The sequence below is a fragment of the Oncorhynchus kisutch genome, linkage group LG13, assembly GCF_002021735.2.
Source record: "Oncorhynchus kisutch isolate 150728-3 linkage group LG13, Okis_V2, whole genome shotgun sequence".
In the NCBI taxonomy this organism is placed as follows: Eukaryota; Metazoa; Chordata; class Actinopteri; order Salmoniformes; family Salmonidae; genus Oncorhynchus; species Oncorhynchus kisutch.
This window is the reverse complement of record NC_034186.2, coordinates 76,603,290-76,623,766: the sequence shown is the minus strand read 5'-3', so window position 1 is coordinate 76,623,766 and position 20,477 is coordinate 76,603,290. Positions and strand designations below refer to the sequence as shown.

Genomic DNA, 20,477 nt, shown 5'->3' with positions numbered 1-20,477 from the left:
TGGACTAGATGAAAATCTGTATTGCTGAGTGTACACTGGACTAGAAGACTTTCTGTATTGCTGAGTGTAGACTGGACTAGATGAACATCTGTATTTCTGAGTGTAGACTGGACTAGATGACTGTCTGTATTGCTGGGTGTAGACTGGACTAGATAACTGTCTTTACTAATGAGTGTAAACTGGACTAGATCACTGTCTGTATTGCTGAGTGTAGACTGGACTACATAACTCTGTATTAATGAGTGTAGACTGGACTAGATGAATGTCTGTATTGCTGAGTGTAGATTGGACTTGATGACTGTCTGTATTGCTGAGTGTGGACTGGACTTGATGAAAATCTGTATTGCTGAGTGTACACTGGACTAGAATACTTTCTGTATTGCTGAGTGTAGACTGGACTAGATGAACATCTGTATTTCTGAGTGTAGACTGGACTAGATAACTGTCTGTATTTCTGAGTGTAGACTGGACTAGATGAATGTCTGTATTTATGAGTGTAGACTGGACTAGATGAATGTCTGTATTTATGAGTGTAGACTGGACTACATAACTCTGTATTAATGAGTGTAGACTGTACTAGATTAATGTCTGTATTGCTGAGTGTAGATTGGACTAGATGACTGTCTGTATTGCTGAGTGTGGACTGGACTTGATGAAAATCTGTATTGCTGAGTGTACACTGGACTAGAATACTTTCTGTATTGCTGAGTGTAGACTGGACTAGATGAACATCTGTATTTCTGAGTGTAGACTGGACTAGATAACTGTCTGTATTTCTGAGTGTAGACTGGACTAGATGAATGTCTGTACTAATGAGTGTAAACTGGACTAGATGACTGTGTGTATTGCTGATTGTAGACTGGACTAGATGACTGTCTGTATTGCTGACTGTAGACTGGACTAGATGTCTGTCATTATTGCTGAGTGTTCACTGGACTAGATGACTGTCTGTATTGCTGAGTGTAGACTGGACTAGATGAAAATCTGTATTGCTGAGTGTACACTGGACTAGAATACTTTCTGTATTGCTGAGTGTAGACTGGACTAGATGAACATCTGTATTTCTGAGTGTAGACTGGACTAGATAACTGTCTGTATTTCTGAGTGTAGACTGGACTAGATGAATGTCTGTATTTATGAGTGTAGACTGGACTAGATGAATGTCTGTATTTATGAGTGTAGACTGGACTAGATGACTGTCTGTATTGCTCAGTGTAGACTGGACTAGATGCCTGTCTGTACTAATGAGTGTAAACTGGACTAGATGACTGTGTGTATTGCTGATTGTAGACTGGACTAGATGACTGTCTGTATTGCTGACTGTAGACTGGACTAGATGTCTGTCATTATTGCTGAGTGTTCACTGGACTAGATGACGGTCTGTATTGCTGAGTGTAGACTGGACTAGAGGACTGTCTGTATATCTGAGTGTATACTGTACTAGCTGAATGTCTGCATTTTTGAGTGTAGACTGGACTAGATGACTGTCTGTATTGCTGACTGTAGACTGGACTAGATGAAAATCTGTATTGCTGAGTGTAGACTGGACTAGAGGACTGTCTGTATTGCTGAGTGTAGACTGGACTAGAGGACTGTCTGTATATCTGAGTGTATACTGTACTAGCTGAATGTCTGTATTTCTGAGTGTAGACTGGACTAGATGAAAATCTGTATTGCTGAGTGTAGACTGGACTAGAGGACTGTCTGTATTGCTGGGTGTAGACTGGACTAAATAACTGTCTGTATTGCTGAGTGTAGACTGGACGAGATAACTCTCTTTACTAATGAGTGTAAACTGGACTAGATGACTGCCTGTATTGCTGATTGTAGACTGGACTAGGGGACTGTCTGTATATCTGAGTGTATACTGTACTAGCTGAATGTCTGTATTTCTGAGTGTAGACTGGACTAGATGAAAATCTGTATTGCTGAGTGTAGACTGGACTAGAGGACTGTCTGTATTGCTGAGTGTAGACTGGACTAGAGGACTGTCTGTATATCTGAGTGTATACTGTACTAGCTGAATGTCTGTATTTCTGAGTGTAGACTGGACTAGATGAAAATCTGTATTGCTGAGTGTAGACTGGACTAAATTACTGTCTGTATTGCTGAGTGTAGACTGGACTAGAGGACTGTCTGTATATCTGAGTGTATACTGTACTAGCTGAATGTCTGTATTTCTGAGTGTAGACTGGACTAGATGAAAATCTGTATTGCTGAGTGTAGACTGGACTAGAGGACTGTCTGTATTGCTGAGTGTAGACTGGACTAAATTACTGTCTGTATTGCTGAGTGTAGACTGGACTAGGTGTTTTTTTCTTTATTGCTGAGTGTACACTGGGCTAGATGCCTGTCTGTATTGCTGAGTGTAGACTGGACTAGAGGACTGTCTGTATTAATGAGTGTACACTGGACTAGATAACTGTCTTTACTAATGAGTGTAGACTGGACTAGATGACTGTCTGTATTAATGAGTGTAGACTGTACTAGATGACTGTCTGTATTAATGAGTGTAGACTGGACTAGATGACTGTCTGTATTTCTGAGTGTAGACTGTACTAGATGAATGTCTGTATTAATGATTGTAGAATGGACTAGATGTCTGTCTTCATTGCTGATTGTAGACTGGATTATAGGACTGTCTGTATTTCTGAGTGTAGACTGTACTAGATGAATGTCTGTATTGCTGAGTGTAGATTGGACTAGATGACTGTCTGTATCGCTGAGTGTGGACTGGACTAGATGAAAATCTGTATTGCTGAGTGTACACTGGACTAGAAGACTTTCTGTATTGCTGAGTGTAGACTGGACTAGATGAATGTCTGTATTTATGAGTGTAGACTGGACTAGATGAATGTCTGTATTTATGAGTGTAGACTGGACTAGATGACTGTCTGTATTGCTCAGTGTAGACTGGACTAGATGCCTGTCTGTACTAATGAGTGTAAACTGGACTAGATGACTGTGTGTATTGCTGATTGTAGACTGGACTAGATGTCTGTCATTATTGCTGAGTGTTCACTGGACTAGATGACTGTCTGTATTGCTGAGTGTAGACTGGACTAGAGGACTGTCTGTATATCTGAGTGTATACTGTACTAGCTGAATGTCTGCATTTTTGAGTGTAGACTGGACTAGATGACTGTCTGTATTGCTGACTGTAGACTGGACTAGATGAAAATCTGTATTGCTGAGTGTAGACTGGACTAGAGGACTGTCTGTATTGCTGAGTGTAGACTGGACTAAATAACTGTCTGTATTGCTGAGTGTAGACTGGACGAGATAACTCTCTTTACTAATGAGTGTAAACTGGACTAGATGACTGCCTGTATTGCTGATTGTAGACTGGACTAGGTGTTTTTTTCTTTATTGCTGAGTGTACACTGGGCTAGATGCCTGTCTGTATTGCTGAGTGTAGACCGGACTAGAGGACTGTCTGTATATCTGAGTGTATACTGTACTAGCTGAATGTCTGTATTTCTGAGTGTAGACTGGACTAGATGAAAATCTGTATTGCTGAGTGTAGACTGGACTAGAGGACTGTCTGTATTGCTGAGTGTAGACTGGACTAGAGGACTGTCTGTATATCTGAGTGTATACTGTACTAGCTGAATGTCTGTATTTCTGAGTGTAGACTGGACTAGATGAAAATCTGTATTGCTGAGTGTAGACTGGACTAGAGGACTGTCTGTATTGCTGAGTGTAGACTGGACTAAATTACTGTCTGTATTGCTGAGTGTAGACTGGACTAGATAACTGTCTTTACTAATGAGTGTAAACTGGACTAGATGACTGCCTGTATTGCTGATTGTAGACTGGACTAGGTGTTGTTTTCTTTATTGCTGAGTGTACACTGGGCTAGATGCCTGTCTGTATTGCTGAGTGTAGACTGGACTAGAGGACTGTCTGTATTAATGAGTGTAGACTGGACTAGATAACTGTCTTTACTAATGAGTGTAGACTGGACTAGATGACTGTCTGTATTAATGAGTGTAGACTGTACTAGATGAATGTCTGTATTAATGAGTGTAGACTGGACTAGATGACTGTCTGTATTTCTGAGTGTAGACTGTACTAGATGAATGTCTGTATTAATGATTGTAGAATGGACTAGATGTCTGTCTTCATTGCTGATTGTAGACTGTACTAGATGAATGTCTGTATTGCTGAGTGTAGATTGGACTAGATGACTGTCTGTATCGCTGAGTGTGGACTGGACTAGATGAAAATCTGTATTGCTGAGTGTACACTGGACTAGAAGACTTTCTGTATTGCTGAGTGTAGACTGGACTAGATGAACATCTGTATTTCTGAGTGTAGACTGGACTAGATGACTGTCTGTATTGCTGGGTGTAGACTGGACTAGAGGACTGTCTGTATTGCTGAGTGTAGACTGGACTAAATAACTGTCTGTATTGCTGAGTGTAGACTGGACGAGATAACTCTCTTTACTAATGAGTGTAAACTGGACTAGATGACTGCCTGTATTGCTGATTGTAGACTGGACTAGGTGTTTTTTTCTTTATTGCTGAGTGTACACTGGGCTAGATGCCTGTCTGTATTGCTGAGTGTAGACCGGACTAGAGGACTGTCTGTATATCTGAGTGTATACTGTACTAGCTGAATGTCTGTATTTCTGAGTGTAGACTGGACTAGATGAAAATCTGTATTGCTGAGTGTAGACTGGACTAGAGGACTGTCTGTATTGCTGAGTGTAGACTGGACTAGAGGACTGTCTGTATATCTGAGTGTATACTGTACTAGCTGAATGTCTGTATTTCTGAGTGTAGACTGGACTAGATGAAAATCTGTATTGCTGAGTGTAGACTGGACTAGAGGACTGTCTGTATTGCTGAGTGTAGACTGGACTAAATTACTGTCTGTATTGCTGAGTGTAGACTGGACTAGATAACTGTCTTTACTAATGAGTGTAAACTGGACTAGATGACTGCCTGTATTGCTGATTGTAGACTGGACTAGGTGTTGTTTTCTTTATTGCTGAGTGTACACTGGGCTAGATGCCTGTCTGTATTGCTGAGTGTAGACTGGACTAGAGGACTGTCTGTATTAATGAGTGTAGACTGGACTAGATAACTGTCTTTACTAATGAGTGTAGACTGGACTAGATGACTGTCTGTATTAATGAGTGTAGACTGTACTAGATGAATGTCTGTATTAATGAGTGTAGACTGGACTAGATGACTGTCTGTATTTCTGAGTGTAGACTGTACTAGATGAATGTCTGTATTAATGATTGTAGAATGGACTAGATGTCTGTCTTCATTGCTGATTGTAGACTGTACTAGATGAATGTCTGTATTGCTGAGTGTAGATTGGACTAGATGACTGTCTGTATCGCTGAGTGTGGACTGGACTAGATGAAAATCTGTATTGCTGAGTGTACACTGGACTAGAAGACTTTCTGTATTGCTGAGTGTAGACTGGACTAGATGAACATCTGTATTTCTGAGTGTAGACTGGACTAGATGACTGTCTGTATTGCTGGGTGTAGACTGGACTAGATAACTGTCTTTACTAATGAGTGTAAACTGGACTAGATCACTGTCTGTATTGCTGAGTGTAGACTGGACTACATAACTCTGTATTAATGAGTGTAGACTGGACTAGATGACTGTCTGTATTGCTGAGTGTAGACTGGACTCAATAACTGTCTGTATTTCTGAGTATAGACTGTACTAGATTAATGTCTGTATTAATGATTGTAGACTGGACTAGATGTCTGTCTTCATTGCTGATTGTAGACTGGATTATAGGACTGTCTGTATTTCTGAGTGTAGACTGTACTAGATGAATGTCTGTATTGCTGAGTGTAGATTGGACTAGATGACTGTCTGTATCGCTGAGTGTGGACTGGACTAGATGAAAATCTGTATTGCTGAGTGTACACTGGACTAGAAGACTTTCTGTATTGCTGAGTGTAGACTGGACTAGATGAACATCTGTATTTCTAAGTGTAGACTGGACTAGATGAATGTCTGTATTGCTCAGTGTAGACTGGACTAGATGCCTGTCTGTACTAATGAGTGTAAACTGGACTAGATGACTGTCTGTATTGCTGAGTGTAGACTGGACTAGATGACTGTCTGTATTGCTGACTGTAGACTGGACTAGATGTCTGTTATTATTGCTGAGTGTTCAATGGATTAGATGACTGTCTGTATTGCTGAGTGTAGACTGGACTAGAGGACTGTCTGTATATCTGAGTGTATACTGTACTAGATGAATCTCTGTATTTCTGAGTGTAGACTGGACTAGATGAAAATCTGTATTGCTGAGTGTAGACTGGACTAGAGGACTGTCTGTATTGCTGAGTGTAGACTGGACTAAATAACTGTCTGTATTGCTGAGTATAGACTGGACAAGGTAACTGTCTTTACTAATGAGTGTAAACTGGACTAGATTACTGTCTGTATTGCTGGGTGTAGACTGGACTACATAACTCTGTATTAATGAGTGTAGACTGGACTAGATGACTGTCTGTATTGCTGAGTGTAGACTGGACTCGATAACTGTCTGTATTTCTGAGTATAGACTGTACTAGATTAATGTCTGTATTAATGATTGTAGACTGGACTAGATGTCTGTCTTCATTGCTGATTGTAGACTGGATTATAGGACTGTCTGTATTTCTGAGTGTAGACTGTACTAGATGAATGTCTGTACTGCTGAGTGTAGACTGGAATAGATGTCTGTCTTTATTGCTGATTAGAGACTGTACTAGATTAATGTCTGTATTAATGATTGTAGACTGTACTAGATGAATGTCTGTATTGCTGAGTGTAGAATGGACTAGATAACTGTCTGTATTTCTGAGTGTAGACAGGACTAGATGACTGTCTGTACTGCTGAGTGTAGAATGGACTAGATGAATGGCTGTATTGCTGAGTGAGGACTGGACTAGATGACTGTCTTTATTGCTGATTAGAGACTGGACTAGATGAATGTCTGTATTGCTGAGTGTAGACTGGACTAGATGACTGTCTGTATTGCTGAGTGTAGAAAGGACTAGATGACTGTCTGTATTGCTGAGTGTAGACTGTACTAGATGAATGTCTGTATTGCTGAGTGTAGATTGGACTAGATGACTGTCTGTATTGCTGAGTGTGGACTGGTCTTGATGAAAATCTGTATTGCTGAGTGTACACTGGACTAGAAGACTTTCTGTATTGCTGAGTGTAGACTGGACTAGATGAACATCTGTATTTCTGAGTGTAGACTGGACTAGATAACTGTCTGTATTTCTGAGTGTAGACTGGACTAGATGAATGTCTGTATTTATAAGTGTAGACTGGACTAGATGAATGTCTGTATTTATGAGTGTAGACTGGACTAGATGACTGTCTGTATTGCTCAGTGTAGACTGGACTAGATGCCTGTCTGTACTAATGAGTGTAAACTGGACTAGATGACTGTGTGTATTGCTGATTGTAGACTGGACTAGATGACTGTCTGTATTGCTGACTGTAGACTGGACTAGATGTCTGTCTGTATTGCTGAGTGTAGACTGGACTAGAGGACTGTCTGTATATCTGAGTGTATACTGTACTAGCTGAATGTCTGTATTTCTGAGTGTAAACTGGACTAGATGACTGTCTGTATTGCTGACTGTAGACTGGACTAGATGTCTGTCATTATTGCTGAGTGTTCACTGGACTAGATGACTGTCTGTATTGCTGAGTGTAGACTGGACTAGAGGACTGTCTGTATTGCTGAGTGTAGCCTGGACTAAATAACTGTCTGTATTGCTGAGTGTAGACTGGACGAGATAACTGTCTTTACTAATGAGTGTAAACTGCACTAGATGACTGCCTGTATTGCTGATTGTAGACTGGACTAGGTGTTTTTTTCTTTATTGCTGAGTGTACACTGGGCTAGATGCCTGTCTGTATTGCTGAGTGTAGACTGGACTAGAGGACTGTTTGTATATCTGAGTGTATACTGTACTAGCTGAATGTCTGTATTGCTGAGTGTAGATTGGACTAGATGACTGTCTGTATCGCTGAGTGTGGACTGGACTAGATGAAAATCTGTATTGCTGAGTGTACACTGGACTAGAAGACTTTCTGTATTGCTGAGTGTAGACTGGACTAGATGAACATCTGTATTTCTAAGTGTAGACTGGACTAGATGAATGTCTGTATTGCTCAGTGTAGACTGGACTAGATGCCTGTCTGTACTAATGAGTGTAAACTGGACTAGATGACTGTCTGTATTGCTGAGTGTAGACTGGACTAGATGACTGTCTGTATTGCTGACTGTAGACTGGACTAGATGTCTGTTATTATTGCTGAGTGTTCAATGGATTAGATGACTGTCTGTATTGCTGAGTGTAGACTGGACTAGAGGACTGTCTGTATATCTGAGTGTATACTGTACTAGATGAATCTCTGTATTTCTGAGTGTAGACTGGACTAGATGAAAATCTGTATTGCTGAGTGTAGACTGGACTAGAGGACTGTCTGTATTGCTGAGTGTAGACTGGACTAAATAACTGTCTGTATTGCTGAGTATAGACTGGACAAGGTAACTGTCTTTACTAATGAGTGTAAACTGGACTAGATTACTGTCTGTATTGCTGGGTGTAGACTGGACTACATAACTCTGTATTAATGAGTGTAGACTGGACTAGATGACTGTCTGTATTGCTGAGTGTAGACTGGACTCGATAACTGTCTGTATTTCTGAGTATAGACTGTACTAGATTAATGTCTGTATTAATGATTGTAGACTGGACTAGATGTCTGTCTTCATTGCTGATTGTAGACTGGATTATAGGACTGTCTGTATTTCTGAGTGTAGACTGTACTAGATGAATGTCTGTACTGCTGAGTGTAGACTGGAATAGATGTCTGTCTTTATTGCTGATTAGAGACTGTACTAGATTAATGTCTGTATTAATGATTGTAGACTGTACTAGATGAATGTCTGTATTGCTGAGTGTAGAATGGACTAGATAACTGTCTGTATTTCTGAGTGTAGACAGGACTAGATGACTGTCTGTACTGCTGAGTGTAGAATGGACTAGATGAATGGCTGTATTGCTGAGTGAGGACTGGACTAGATGACTGTCTTTATTGCTGATTAGAGACTGGACTAGATGAATGTCTGTATTGCTGAGTGTAGACTGGACTAGATGACTGTCTGTATTGCTGAGTGTAGAAAGGACTAGATGACTGTCTGTATTGCTGAGTGTAGACTGTACTAGATGAATGTCTGTATTGCTGAGTGTAGATTGGACTAGATGACTGTCTGTATTGCTGAGTGTGGACTGGTCTTGATGAAAATCTGTATTGCTGAGTGTACACTGGACTAGAAGACTTTCTGTATTGCTGAGTGTAGACTGGACTAGATGAACATCTGTATTTCTGAGTGTAGACTGGACTAGATAACTGTCTGTATTTCTGAGTGTAGACTGGACTAGATGAATGTCTGTATTTATAAGTGTAGACTGGACTAGATGAATGTCTGTATTTATGAGTGTAGACTGGACTAGATGAATGTCTGTATTTCTGAGTGTAGACTGGACAAGATGAATGTCTGTATTTCTGAGTGTAGACTGGACTAGATGCCTGTCTGTACTAATGAGTGTAAACTGGACTAGATGACTGTCTGTATTGCTGAGTGTAGACTGGACTAGATGACTGTCTGTATTGCTGACTGTAGACTGGACTAGATGTCTGTTATTATTGCTGAGTGTTCACTGGACTAGATGACTGTCTGTATTGCTGAGTGTAGACTGGACTAGAGGACTGTCTGTATATCTGAGTGTATACTGTACTAGATGACTGTCTGTATTGCTGAGTGTAGACTGGACTAGAGGACTGTCTGTATATCTGAGTGTATACTGTACTAGATGAATCTCTGTATTTCTGAGTGTAGACTGGACTAGATGAAAATCTGTATTGCTCAGTGTAGACTGGACTAGAGGACTGTATGTATTGCTGAGTGTAGACTGGACTAAATAACTGTCTGTATTGCTGAGTATAGACTGGACTAGATAACTGTCTTTACTAATGAGTGTAAACTGGACTAGATCACTGTCTGTATTGCTGAGTGTAGAATGGACTACGTAACTCTGTATTAATGAGTGTAGACTGGACTAGATGACTGTCTGTATGGCTGAGTGTAGACTGGACTCGATAACTGTCTGTATTTCTGAGTATAGACTGTACTAGATTAATGTCTGTATTAATGATTGTAGACTGGACTAGATGTCTGTCTTCATTGCTGATTGTAGACTGGATTATAGGACTGTCTGTATTTTTGAGTGTAGACTGTACTAGATGAATCTAGATGAATGTCTGTATTGCTGAGTGTAGATTGGACTAGATGACTGTCTGTATTGCTGAGTGTGGACTGGACTAGATGAAAATCTGTATTGCTGAGTGTACACTGGACTAGAAGACTTTCTGTATTGCTGAGTGTAGACTGCACAGATGAATGTCTTTATTGCTGATTGTAGACTGGACTAGATAACTGTCTGTATTGCTAATTGTAGACTGGACTAGATGCCTGCCTGTATTAATGAGTGTCGACTGGACTAGATGACTGCCTGTATTGCTAATTGTATTACTCGACTAGATACATGTCTATACTAATGATTGCAGACTGGACTCGATGCCTGTCTGTATTGCTGATTAAAGACTGGACTAGATGAATGTCTGTATTGCTGAGTGTAGACTGAACTAGATAACTGTCTGTATTTCTGAGTGTAGACTGGACTAGATGCCTGTCTGTATTAATGAGTGTAGACTGGACTAGATGACTGCCTGTATTGCTAATTGTATACTCGACTAGATAACTGTCTGTACTAATGAGTGTAGACTGGACTAGATGCCTGTCTGTATTGCTGATTAAAGACTGGACTAGATGAATGTCTGTATTGCTGAGTGTAGACTGGACTAGATAACTGTCTGTATTTCTGAGTGTAGACTGGACTAGATGCCTGTCTGTATTAATGAGTGTAGACTGTACTAGATGAATGTTATATTTCTGAGTGTAGACTTTACTAGATGCCTGTCTGTATTGCTGAGTGTAGACTGGACTAGATGCCTGTCTGTATTAATGAGTGTAGACTGGACTTGATGACTGTCTGTATTAAAGAGTGTAGACTGGACAAGATGAATTTCCATATTTCTGAGTGTTGACTGGACTAGATGCCTGTCTGTATTGCTGAGTGTAGACTGGACTAGATAACTGTCTGTATTGCTGAGAGTAGACTGGACTAGATGCCTGTCTGTATTAATGAGTGTAGAGTGGACTAGATGACTGTCTGTATTGCTGATTGTAGACTGGACTAGATGTCTGTCTTTATTGAGTAGTGTACACTGTACTAGATGCCTGTCTGTATTAATGAGTGTAGACTGGACTAGATGACTGTCTTTATTGCTGAGTGTAGACAGGACTAGATGAATGTATGTATTTCTGAGCGTAGACTGGACTAGATAACTGTCTGTATTATTGATTGTAGACTGGACTAGATGTCTTTCTTTATTGCTGATTAGAGACTGGACTAGATAACTGTCTGTATTAATGAGTGTAGACTGGACTAGATTAATGTTTGTATTGCTGAGTGTAGACTGGACTAGATGCCTGTCTGTATTCATGAGTGTAGACTGGACTAGATGACTATCTGTACTGCTGAGTGTAGACTGGACTAGATGTCTGTCTTTATTGCTGATTAGAGACTGGACTAGATTAATGTCTGTATTGCTGAGTGTAGACTGGACTAGAGGACTGTCCTTATTGCTGAGTGTAGACTGGACTAGATGACTGTCTGTCTTGCTGAGTGTAGACTCTACTAGATGACTGTCTGTATTGCTGAGTGTAGACTGGACTAGATGACTGTCTGTCTTGCTGAGTGTAGACTGGACTAGATGACTGTCTGTATTGCTGACTGTAGACTGGACTAGATGACTGTCTGTACTAATGAGTGTAAACTGGACTAGATGACTGTCTGTATTGCTGAGTGTAGACTGGACTAGATGACTGTCTGTATTGCTGACTGTAGACTGGACTAGATGTCTGTTATTATTGCTGAGTGTTCACTGGACTAGATGCCTGTCTGTATTAATGAGTGTAGACTGGACTTGATGACTGTCTGTATTAAAGAGTGTAGACTGGACAAGATGAATTTCCATATTTCTGAGTGTTGACTGGACTAGATGCCTGTCTGTATTGCTGAGTGTAGACTGGACTAGATAACTGTCTGTATTGCTGAGAGTAGACTGGACTAGATGCCTGTCTGTATTAATGAGTGTAGAGTGGACTAGATGACTGTCTGTATTGCTGATTGTAGACTGGACTAGATGTCTGTCTTTATTGAGTAGTGTACACTGTACTAGATGCCTGTCTGTATTAATGAGTGTAGACTGGACTAGATGACTGTCTTTATTGCTGAGTGTAGACAGGACTAGATGAATGTATGTATTTCTGAGCGTAGACTGGACTAGATAACTGTCTGTATTATTGATTGTAGACTGGACTAGATGTCTTTCTTTATTGCTGATTAGAGACTGGACTAGATAACTGTCTGTATTAATGAGTGTAGACTGGACTAGATTAATGTTTGTATTGCTGAGTGTAGAATGGACTAGATGCCTGTCTGTATTCATGAGTGTAGACTGGACTAGATGACTATCTGTACTGCTGAGTGTAGACTGGACTAGATGTCTGTCTTTATTGCTGATTAGAGACTGGACTAGATTAATGTCTGTATTGCTGAGTGTAGACTGGACTAGAGGACTGTCCTTATTGCTGAGTGTAGACTGGACTAGATGACTGTCTGTCTTGCTGAGTGTAGACTCTACTAGATGACTGTCTGTATTGCTGAGTGTAGACTGGACTAGATGACTGTCTGTCTTGCTGAGTGTAGACTTGACTAGATGACTGTCTGTATTGCTGACTGTAGACTGGACTAGATGACTGTCTGTACTAATGAGTGTAAACTGGACTAGATGACTGTCTGTATTGCTGAGTGTAGACTGGACTAGATGACTGTCTGTATTGCTGACTGTAGACTGGACTAGATGTCTGTTATTATTGCTGAGTGTTCACTGGACTAGATGACTGTCTGTATTGCTGAGTGTAGACTGGACTAGAGGACTGTCTGTATATCTGAGTGTATACTGTACTAGATGACTGTCTGTATTGCTGAGTGTAGACTGGACTAGAGGACTGTCTGTATATCTGAGTGTATACTGTACTAGATGAATCTCTGTATTTCTGAGTGTAGACTGGACTAGATGAAAATCTGTATTGCTGAGTGTAGACTGGACTAGAGGACTGTCTGTATTGCTGAGTGTAGACCGGACTAAATAACTGTCTGTATTGCTGAGTATAGACTGGACTAGATAACTGTCTTTACTAATGAGTGTAAACTGGACTAGATCACTGTCTGTATTGCTGAGTGTAGAATGGACTACGTAACTCTGTATTAATGAGTGTAGACTGGACTAGATGACTGTCTGTATTGCTGAGTGTAGACTGGACTCGATAACTGTCTGTATTTCTGAGTATAGACTGTACTAGATTAATGTCTGTATTAATGATTGTAGACTGGACTAGATGTCTGTCTTCATTGCTGATTGTAGACTGGATTATAGGACTGTCTGTATTTCTGAGTGTAGACTGTACTAGATGAATGTCTGTATTGCTGAGTGTAGATTGGACTAGATGACTGTCTGTATTGCTGAGTGTGGACTGGACTAGATGAAAATCTGTATTGCTGAGTGTACACTGGACTAGAAGACTTTCTGTATTGCTGAGTGTAGACTGCACAGATGAATGTCTGTATTGCTGATTGTAGACTGGACTAGATAACTGTCTGTATTGCTAATTGTAGACTGGACTAGATGCCTGCCTGTATTAATGAGTGTCGACTGGACTAGATGACTGCCTGTATTGCTAATTGTATTACTCGACTAGATACATGTCTGTACTAATGATTGTAGACTGGACTCGATGCCTGTCTGTATTGCTGATTAAAGACTGGACTAGATGAATGTCTGTATTGCTGAGTGTAGACTGAACTAGATAACTGTCTGTATTTCTGAGTGTAGACTGGACTAGATGCCTGTCTGTATTAATGAGTGTAGACTGGACTAGATGACTGCCTGTATTGCTAATTGTATACTCGACTAGATAACTGTCTGTACTAATGAGTGTAGACTGGACTAGATGCCTGTCTGTATTGCTGATTAAAGACTGGACTAGATGAATGTCTGTATTGCTGAGTGTAGACTGGACTAGATAACTGTCTGTATTTCTGAGTGTAGACTGGACTAGATGCCTGTCTGTATTCATGAGTGTAGACTGTACTAGATGAATGTTATATTTCTGAGTGTAGACTGGACTAGATGCCTGTCTGTATTGCTGAGTGTAGACTGGACTAGATGTCTGTCTTTATTGAGTAGTGTACACTGTACTAGATGACTGTCTGTATTAATGAGTGTAGACTGGACTAGATGAATGTATGTATTTCTGAGCGTAGACTGGACTAGATAACTGTCTGTATTATTGATTGTAGACTGGACTAGATGTCTTTCTTTATTGCTGATTAGAGACTGGACTAGATAACTGTCTGTATTAATGAGTGTAGACTGGACTAGATTAATGTCTGTATTGCTGAGTGTAGACTGGACTAGATGCCTGTCTGTATTCATGAGTGTAGACTGGACTTGATGACTATCTGTACTGCTGAGTGTAGACTGGACTAGATGTCTGTCTTTATTGCTGATTAGAGACTGGACTAGATGAATGTCTGTGTTGCTGAGTGTAGACTGGACTAGAGGACTGTCCTTATTGCTGAGTGCAGACTGGACTAGATGACTGTCTGTCTTGCTGAGTGTAGACTCTACTAGATGACTGTCTGTATTGCTGAGTGTAGACTGGACTAGATGACTGTCTGTCTTGCTGAGTGTAGACTGGACTAGGTGACTGTCTGTATTGCTGAGTGTAGACTGGACTAGATGACTGTCTGTCTTGCTGAGTGTAGACTGGACTAGATAACTGTCTGTCTTGCTGAGTGTAGACTGGACTAGATGACTGTCTGTCTTGCTGAGTGTAGACTGGACCAGAGGAGACTTACGAGCCGTGGATGACGACCTGAGACTGCCGGTTGTTCACCTGGTTGTCACTCTTGTGACGGAACTGAAGGAGACAAGAATTGACATGTTTTTTTCTCCAAATATTATGCGTTTTGAATAGTGTAAGTTAGGACAGTTACAATTATCAACCAACAATTACGGACAAAAACGTCAAGATAATAGTCATGATCTGCACATCTTAAGACATTTATTTTAGGAGACAAGACATTCAACTTTATATTCAACTAGATACAGTTCACCCAATAGCAGTTTTTCATTTTACATGGGTAAAGTTGGTAATCATTTTACATGAAGTGGGTAAAGCTGGTAATCATTTTACATGTAGTGGGTAAAGTTGGTAAAGTTGGTAATCATTGGTAATCATTTTACATGAAGTGGGTAAAGTTGGTAATCATTTTACATGAAGTGGGTAAAGTTGGTAATCATTTTACATGAAGTGGGTAAAGTTGGTAATCATTTTACATGAAGTGGGTAAAGCTGGTAATCATTTTACGATCAGAAAGGCACAGTCGGGAGAAGCTTCATTTTCCAAAGTTCCAAACGGTCAGAACCATTTGTTTTCACCAAAAGCTGTGTTGTAATCATTAGGTCGTCATAGCACATTTTACAGACACATTATGATGCATTACAAGCTCTAAAGATTATTCAACCAAAATTACAATTATAATAATAACCTTTCCCATTTGCATGACAATTAATTGTTACCCCAAATTCCATAATCGTCACAGCCCTAGTGTGTGTGTGTGTGTGTGTGTGTGTGTGTGTGTGTGTGTGTGTGTGTGTGTGTGTGACAGACACTCACATAGTCGTCGGTGGCATCCTTTACTGCAGTGATGCTGAGCACCAGGACTAAAGGCACTATGGTGGTGAACCAGGAGAGAGACGAGATCTGAGGAATCAACTGGAGAGAGAGAGAGAGAGAGAGAGAGAGAGAGAGAGAGAGGGGGAGGGAGGGAGGGAGGGAGGGAGGGAGGGAGGGAGGGAGGGAGGGAGGGAGGGAGGGAGGGAGGGGAGGGAGGGAGGGAGGGAGGGAGGGAGGGAGGGAGGGAGAAAGTGAGTGAGTGAGAGAGAGAAAGAGAGAAAGAGAGAAAGAGAGAAAGAGTGAGAGAAAGTGAGTGAGAGAGGAGGGAGGAAGGGGAGAGAGAGGGAACAGAGAGTGAGGGGGCAGGAGGAAGGAGAGGGAGGGAGAGAGAGAGGGAAACAGAGAGTGAGGGGGGCAGGAGGAAGGAGAGTGAGGGAGAGAGAGAGGGAAAAAGAGAGCGGTAGGGGGCAGGAGAAAGGGGAAGAAGAGAGAGAGGAGGGAGGAAGGGGAGCGAAAGAGAGGGAGAGCGAGAGGAGGGAGGAAGGGGAGAGAAAGAGAGGAGAGTGAGAGGAGGGAGGAAGGGGAGAGAAAGAGAGGAGAGTGAGAGGAGGGAGGAAGGGAGAGAAAGAGAGGAGAGTGGAGGGGAGAGAAAGAGAGGAGAGTGAGAGGAGGGAGGAAGGGGAGAGAAAGAGAGGAGAGTGAGAGGAGGGAGGAAGGGGAGAGAAAGAGAGGAGAGTGAGAGGAGGGAGGAAGGGGAGAGAAAGAGAGGAGAGTGAGAGGAGGGAGGAAGGGGAGAGAAAGAGAGGAGAGTGAGAGGAGAGATGGGAGGTAAAACAAAGAAAGAGAAGAAAGCAGTCTCTATGATGTACCTGCTGTGTCCTTCAGTGTGGTGAAAACTGATAGCCTCTCTTTCTCCCCTCCCCACTCATCTCCACCCCACCCCCCTTTACAGCATCCCTGTCTTCACTTCCTCTCCCTCCATTGCTTTATCCCAGTGTCTCTCTGCCCTCCCCATACCTCCACTTCCTCTCCCTCCATTGCTTTATCCCAGTGTCTCTCTGCCCTCCCCATACCTCCACTTCCTCTCCCTCCATTGCTTTATCCCTGTCTCTCTCTGCCCTCCCCATACCTCCACTTCCTCTCCATCCATTGCTTTATCCCCATCTCTCTCTGCCCTCCCCATACCTCCACTTCCTCTCCCTCCATTGCTTTATCCCAGTGTCTCTCTGCCCTCCCCATACCTCCACTTCCTCTCCCTCCATTGCTTTATCCCAGTGTCTCTCTGCCCTCCCCATACCTCCACTTCCTCTCCCTCCATTGCTTTATCCCCATCTCTCTCTGCCCTCCCCATACCTCCACTTCCTCTCCCTCCATTGCTTTATCCCCATCTCTCTCTGCCCTCCCCATACCTCCACTTCCTCTCCCTCCATTGCTTTATCCCCATCTCTCTCTGCCCTCTCCATACCTCCACTTCCTCTCCCTCCATTGCTTTATCCCAGTGTATCTCTGCCCTCCCCATACCTCCACTTCCTCTCCCTCCATTGCTTTATCCCAGTGTCTCTCTGCCCTCCCCATACCTCCACTTCCTCTCCCTCCATTGCTTTATCCCCGTCTCTCTCTGCCCTCCCCATACCTCCACTTCCTCTCCCTCCATTGCTTTATCCCAGTGTCTCTCTGCCCTCCCCATACCTCCACTTCCTCTCCCTCCATTGCTTTATCCCAGTCTCTCTCTGCCCTCCCCATACCTCCACTTCCTCTCCCTCCATTGCTTTATCCCCGTCTCTCTCTGCCCTCCCCATACCTCCACTTCCTCTCCCTCCATTGCTTTATCCCCGTGTCTCTCTGCCCTCCCCATACCTCCACTTCCTCTCCCTCCATTGCTTTATCCCAGTGTCTCTCTGCCCTCCCCATACCTCCACTTCCTCTCCCTCCATTGCTTTATCCCCATCTCTCTCTGCCCTCCCCATACCTCCACTTCCTCTCCCTCCATTGCTTTATCCCAGTGTCTCTCTGCCCTCCCCATACCTCCACTTCCTCTCCCTCCATTGCTTTATCCCAGTCTCTCTCTGCCCTCCCCATACCTCCACTTCCTCTCCCTCCATTGCTTTATCCCCGTGTCTCTCTGCCCTCCCCATACCTCCACTTCCTCTCCCTGCTTCCATCTTACCTGCAGTATGAGCAGAAAGAGGAAGTAGGTGTTGGCCACTTCCTGGAACTGTTCAAACAGGTTGACGGGCAGAAAGGTGATGACGTTGTACTTAGACGTCACAATACAGTTACTCTGAGAGAGACAGAGAGCGAGAGAGAGATAAAGAGAGATAAAGAGAGATAGAGAGATAAAGAGAGATAAAGAGAAAAAGAGAGATAAAGAGATAAAGAGAGATAAAGAGAGATAAAGAGAGATAATGAGAGATAAAGAGAGATAAAGAGAGATAAAGAGAAAAAGAGAAGGGGGAATAGAGGAAGGTATGTTCTAAATGTGAAATACTAATTACTACACAAATAGAAAATGTTGGTCTATGATTAGTCATGTAATGTACTTAAACATAAATACACATATATAATAATGTACGCACACAAACACACAAACTATCTCTCTTACCGCATACTGAAACTTCTCGTTGTATTCTCTGTCATTGGCCCGAACCCTCCTCTCCTCCTCTGGTGAAACACACACAACACAACTGTGAGACAGACAACACAACTTTGAATAACACAACTTTGAAACATCTTAACCAAAAATATCTTTGGGATAACACACAGATTCCCTGCCAGGGACCTTGCCTTTGTGTGTGTGTTTATAAGAGGGTGATTATCCCAGGCCGAGTCCCAGACTGAGTCAATATCACTAATTCATCAATACAGATGTTCTATGTTAATTTGATCCCTCTGTGGTCACAGGGAATTTTCCTGTGCAGCAGGAAAGGCACATTTTCAGTGTATTCAAGGTTTAAAAAGGCTTCTAAATGTTGTAATTTCCACTTTAAAATGTCAGACTTAACAAAAAATGTATCAACCTCTACAAAACTGTCCATTAATTATAATCCACATAATAAGTCACAGTTCCTGTTGCTGCAGGATTATTGTCCTGCTGTGAGAAACTGGTCAGATTAGCATAGAACATCTGTAACTACAGTCTGTGTTGGACAGAAAAAGAGATGGAGAGAGGTTGATTTGGCCTATCTAATTTACATATACAGTACAACCAAATCAATATAGAGCTACACATGCACACGCACACACACACGCTGACTGGCAGGTCAATCACGTTGTGAGAGGAATTAGCTCTGTTTGGCTGGTGCTTCTGAACATTAACAACCCAACAGGCTCAGACCAGACACAGTTAACCCACCCCTGGAGGGTGTGTGTGATCCCTGCGTCACTAAGGGAATAAACAGGCCATGACTCTGTAGAGGTCAGCCGAGGTGAATGTATACCTTGAGTTTTTTAAATAAAAAAGTTAATCAAATTAATTTCACCTTTATTTAACCAGGTAGGCCAGTTGAGAACAAGTTCTCATTTACAACCATAACCTGGCCAAGATAAAGCCAAGCAGTACAACACAAATAACAACACAGAGTTACAAGGTGAGGTGAATGTGTACCTTGAGGTGAGGTGAATGTATACGTTGAGGTGAATGTATACCTTGAGGTGAGGTGAATGTATACGTTGAGGTGAATGTATACGTTGAGGTGAATGTATACCTTGAGGTGAATGTATACCTTGAGGTGAGGTGAATGTGTACATTGAGGTGAATTTATACGTTGAGGTGAATGTATACATTGAGCTGAGGTGAATGTATACGTTGAGGTGAATGTATACGTTGAGGTGAAGTACATTTATACGTTGAGGTGAATGTGTACGCTGAGGTGAATGTATACGTTGTGGTGAGGTGAATGTATACCTTGAGGTGAGGTGAATGTGTACATTGAGCTGAGGTGAATGTATACGTTGAGGTGAATTTATATGTTGAGGTGAATGTATACATTGAGGTGAATGTATACCTTGAGGTGAGGTGAATGTATACGTTGAGGTGAATGTATACGTTGAGGTGAATGTATACCTTGAGGTGAATGTATACCTTGAGGTGAGGTGAATGTGTACATTGAGGTGAATTTATACGTTGAGGTGAATGTATACATTGAGCTGAGGTGAATGTATACGTTGAGGTGAATGTGTACGCTGAGGTGAATGTATACGTTGTGGTGAGGTGAATGTATACCTTGAGGTGAGGTGAATGTGTACATTGAGCTGAGGTGAATGTATACGTTGAGGTGAATTTATATGTTGAGGTGAATGTATACATTGAGGTGAATGTGTACGTTGAGGTGAATGTATACCTTGAAGTGAGGTGAATGTGTATGTTGAGGTGAATGTGTACGTTGAGGTGAATATACGTTGAGTTGAGGTGAATGTATACGTTGAGGTGAATGTGTACGTTGAGGTGAATATACGTTGAGTTGAGGTGAATGTATACCTTGAAGTGAGGTGAATGTGTATGTTGAGGTGAATGTGTACGTTGAGGTGAATATACGTTGAGTTGAGGT

The 20,477-nt window shown here is 41.9% G+C and overlaps 1 protein-coding gene across 1 annotated transcript in view; it reads right to left on the bottom strand.

The window, feature by feature from the left end:
• LOC109880886 (phospholipid-transporting ATPase ID) overlaps positions 1 to 20,477 on the bottom strand; it is a 105,550-nt gene that overhangs the window by 69,564 nt on the left and 15,509 nt on the right. Inside the window, 4 exon segments of the mRNA XM_031787466.1 lie at positions 15,110 to 15,171; positions 15,931 to 16,029; positions 18,098 to 18,211; positions 18,533 to 18,591. Of these exon segments, the coding sequence (XP_031643326.1) occupies positions 15,110 to 15,171; positions 15,931 to 16,029; positions 18,098 to 18,211; positions 18,533 to 18,591 (334 nt within the window).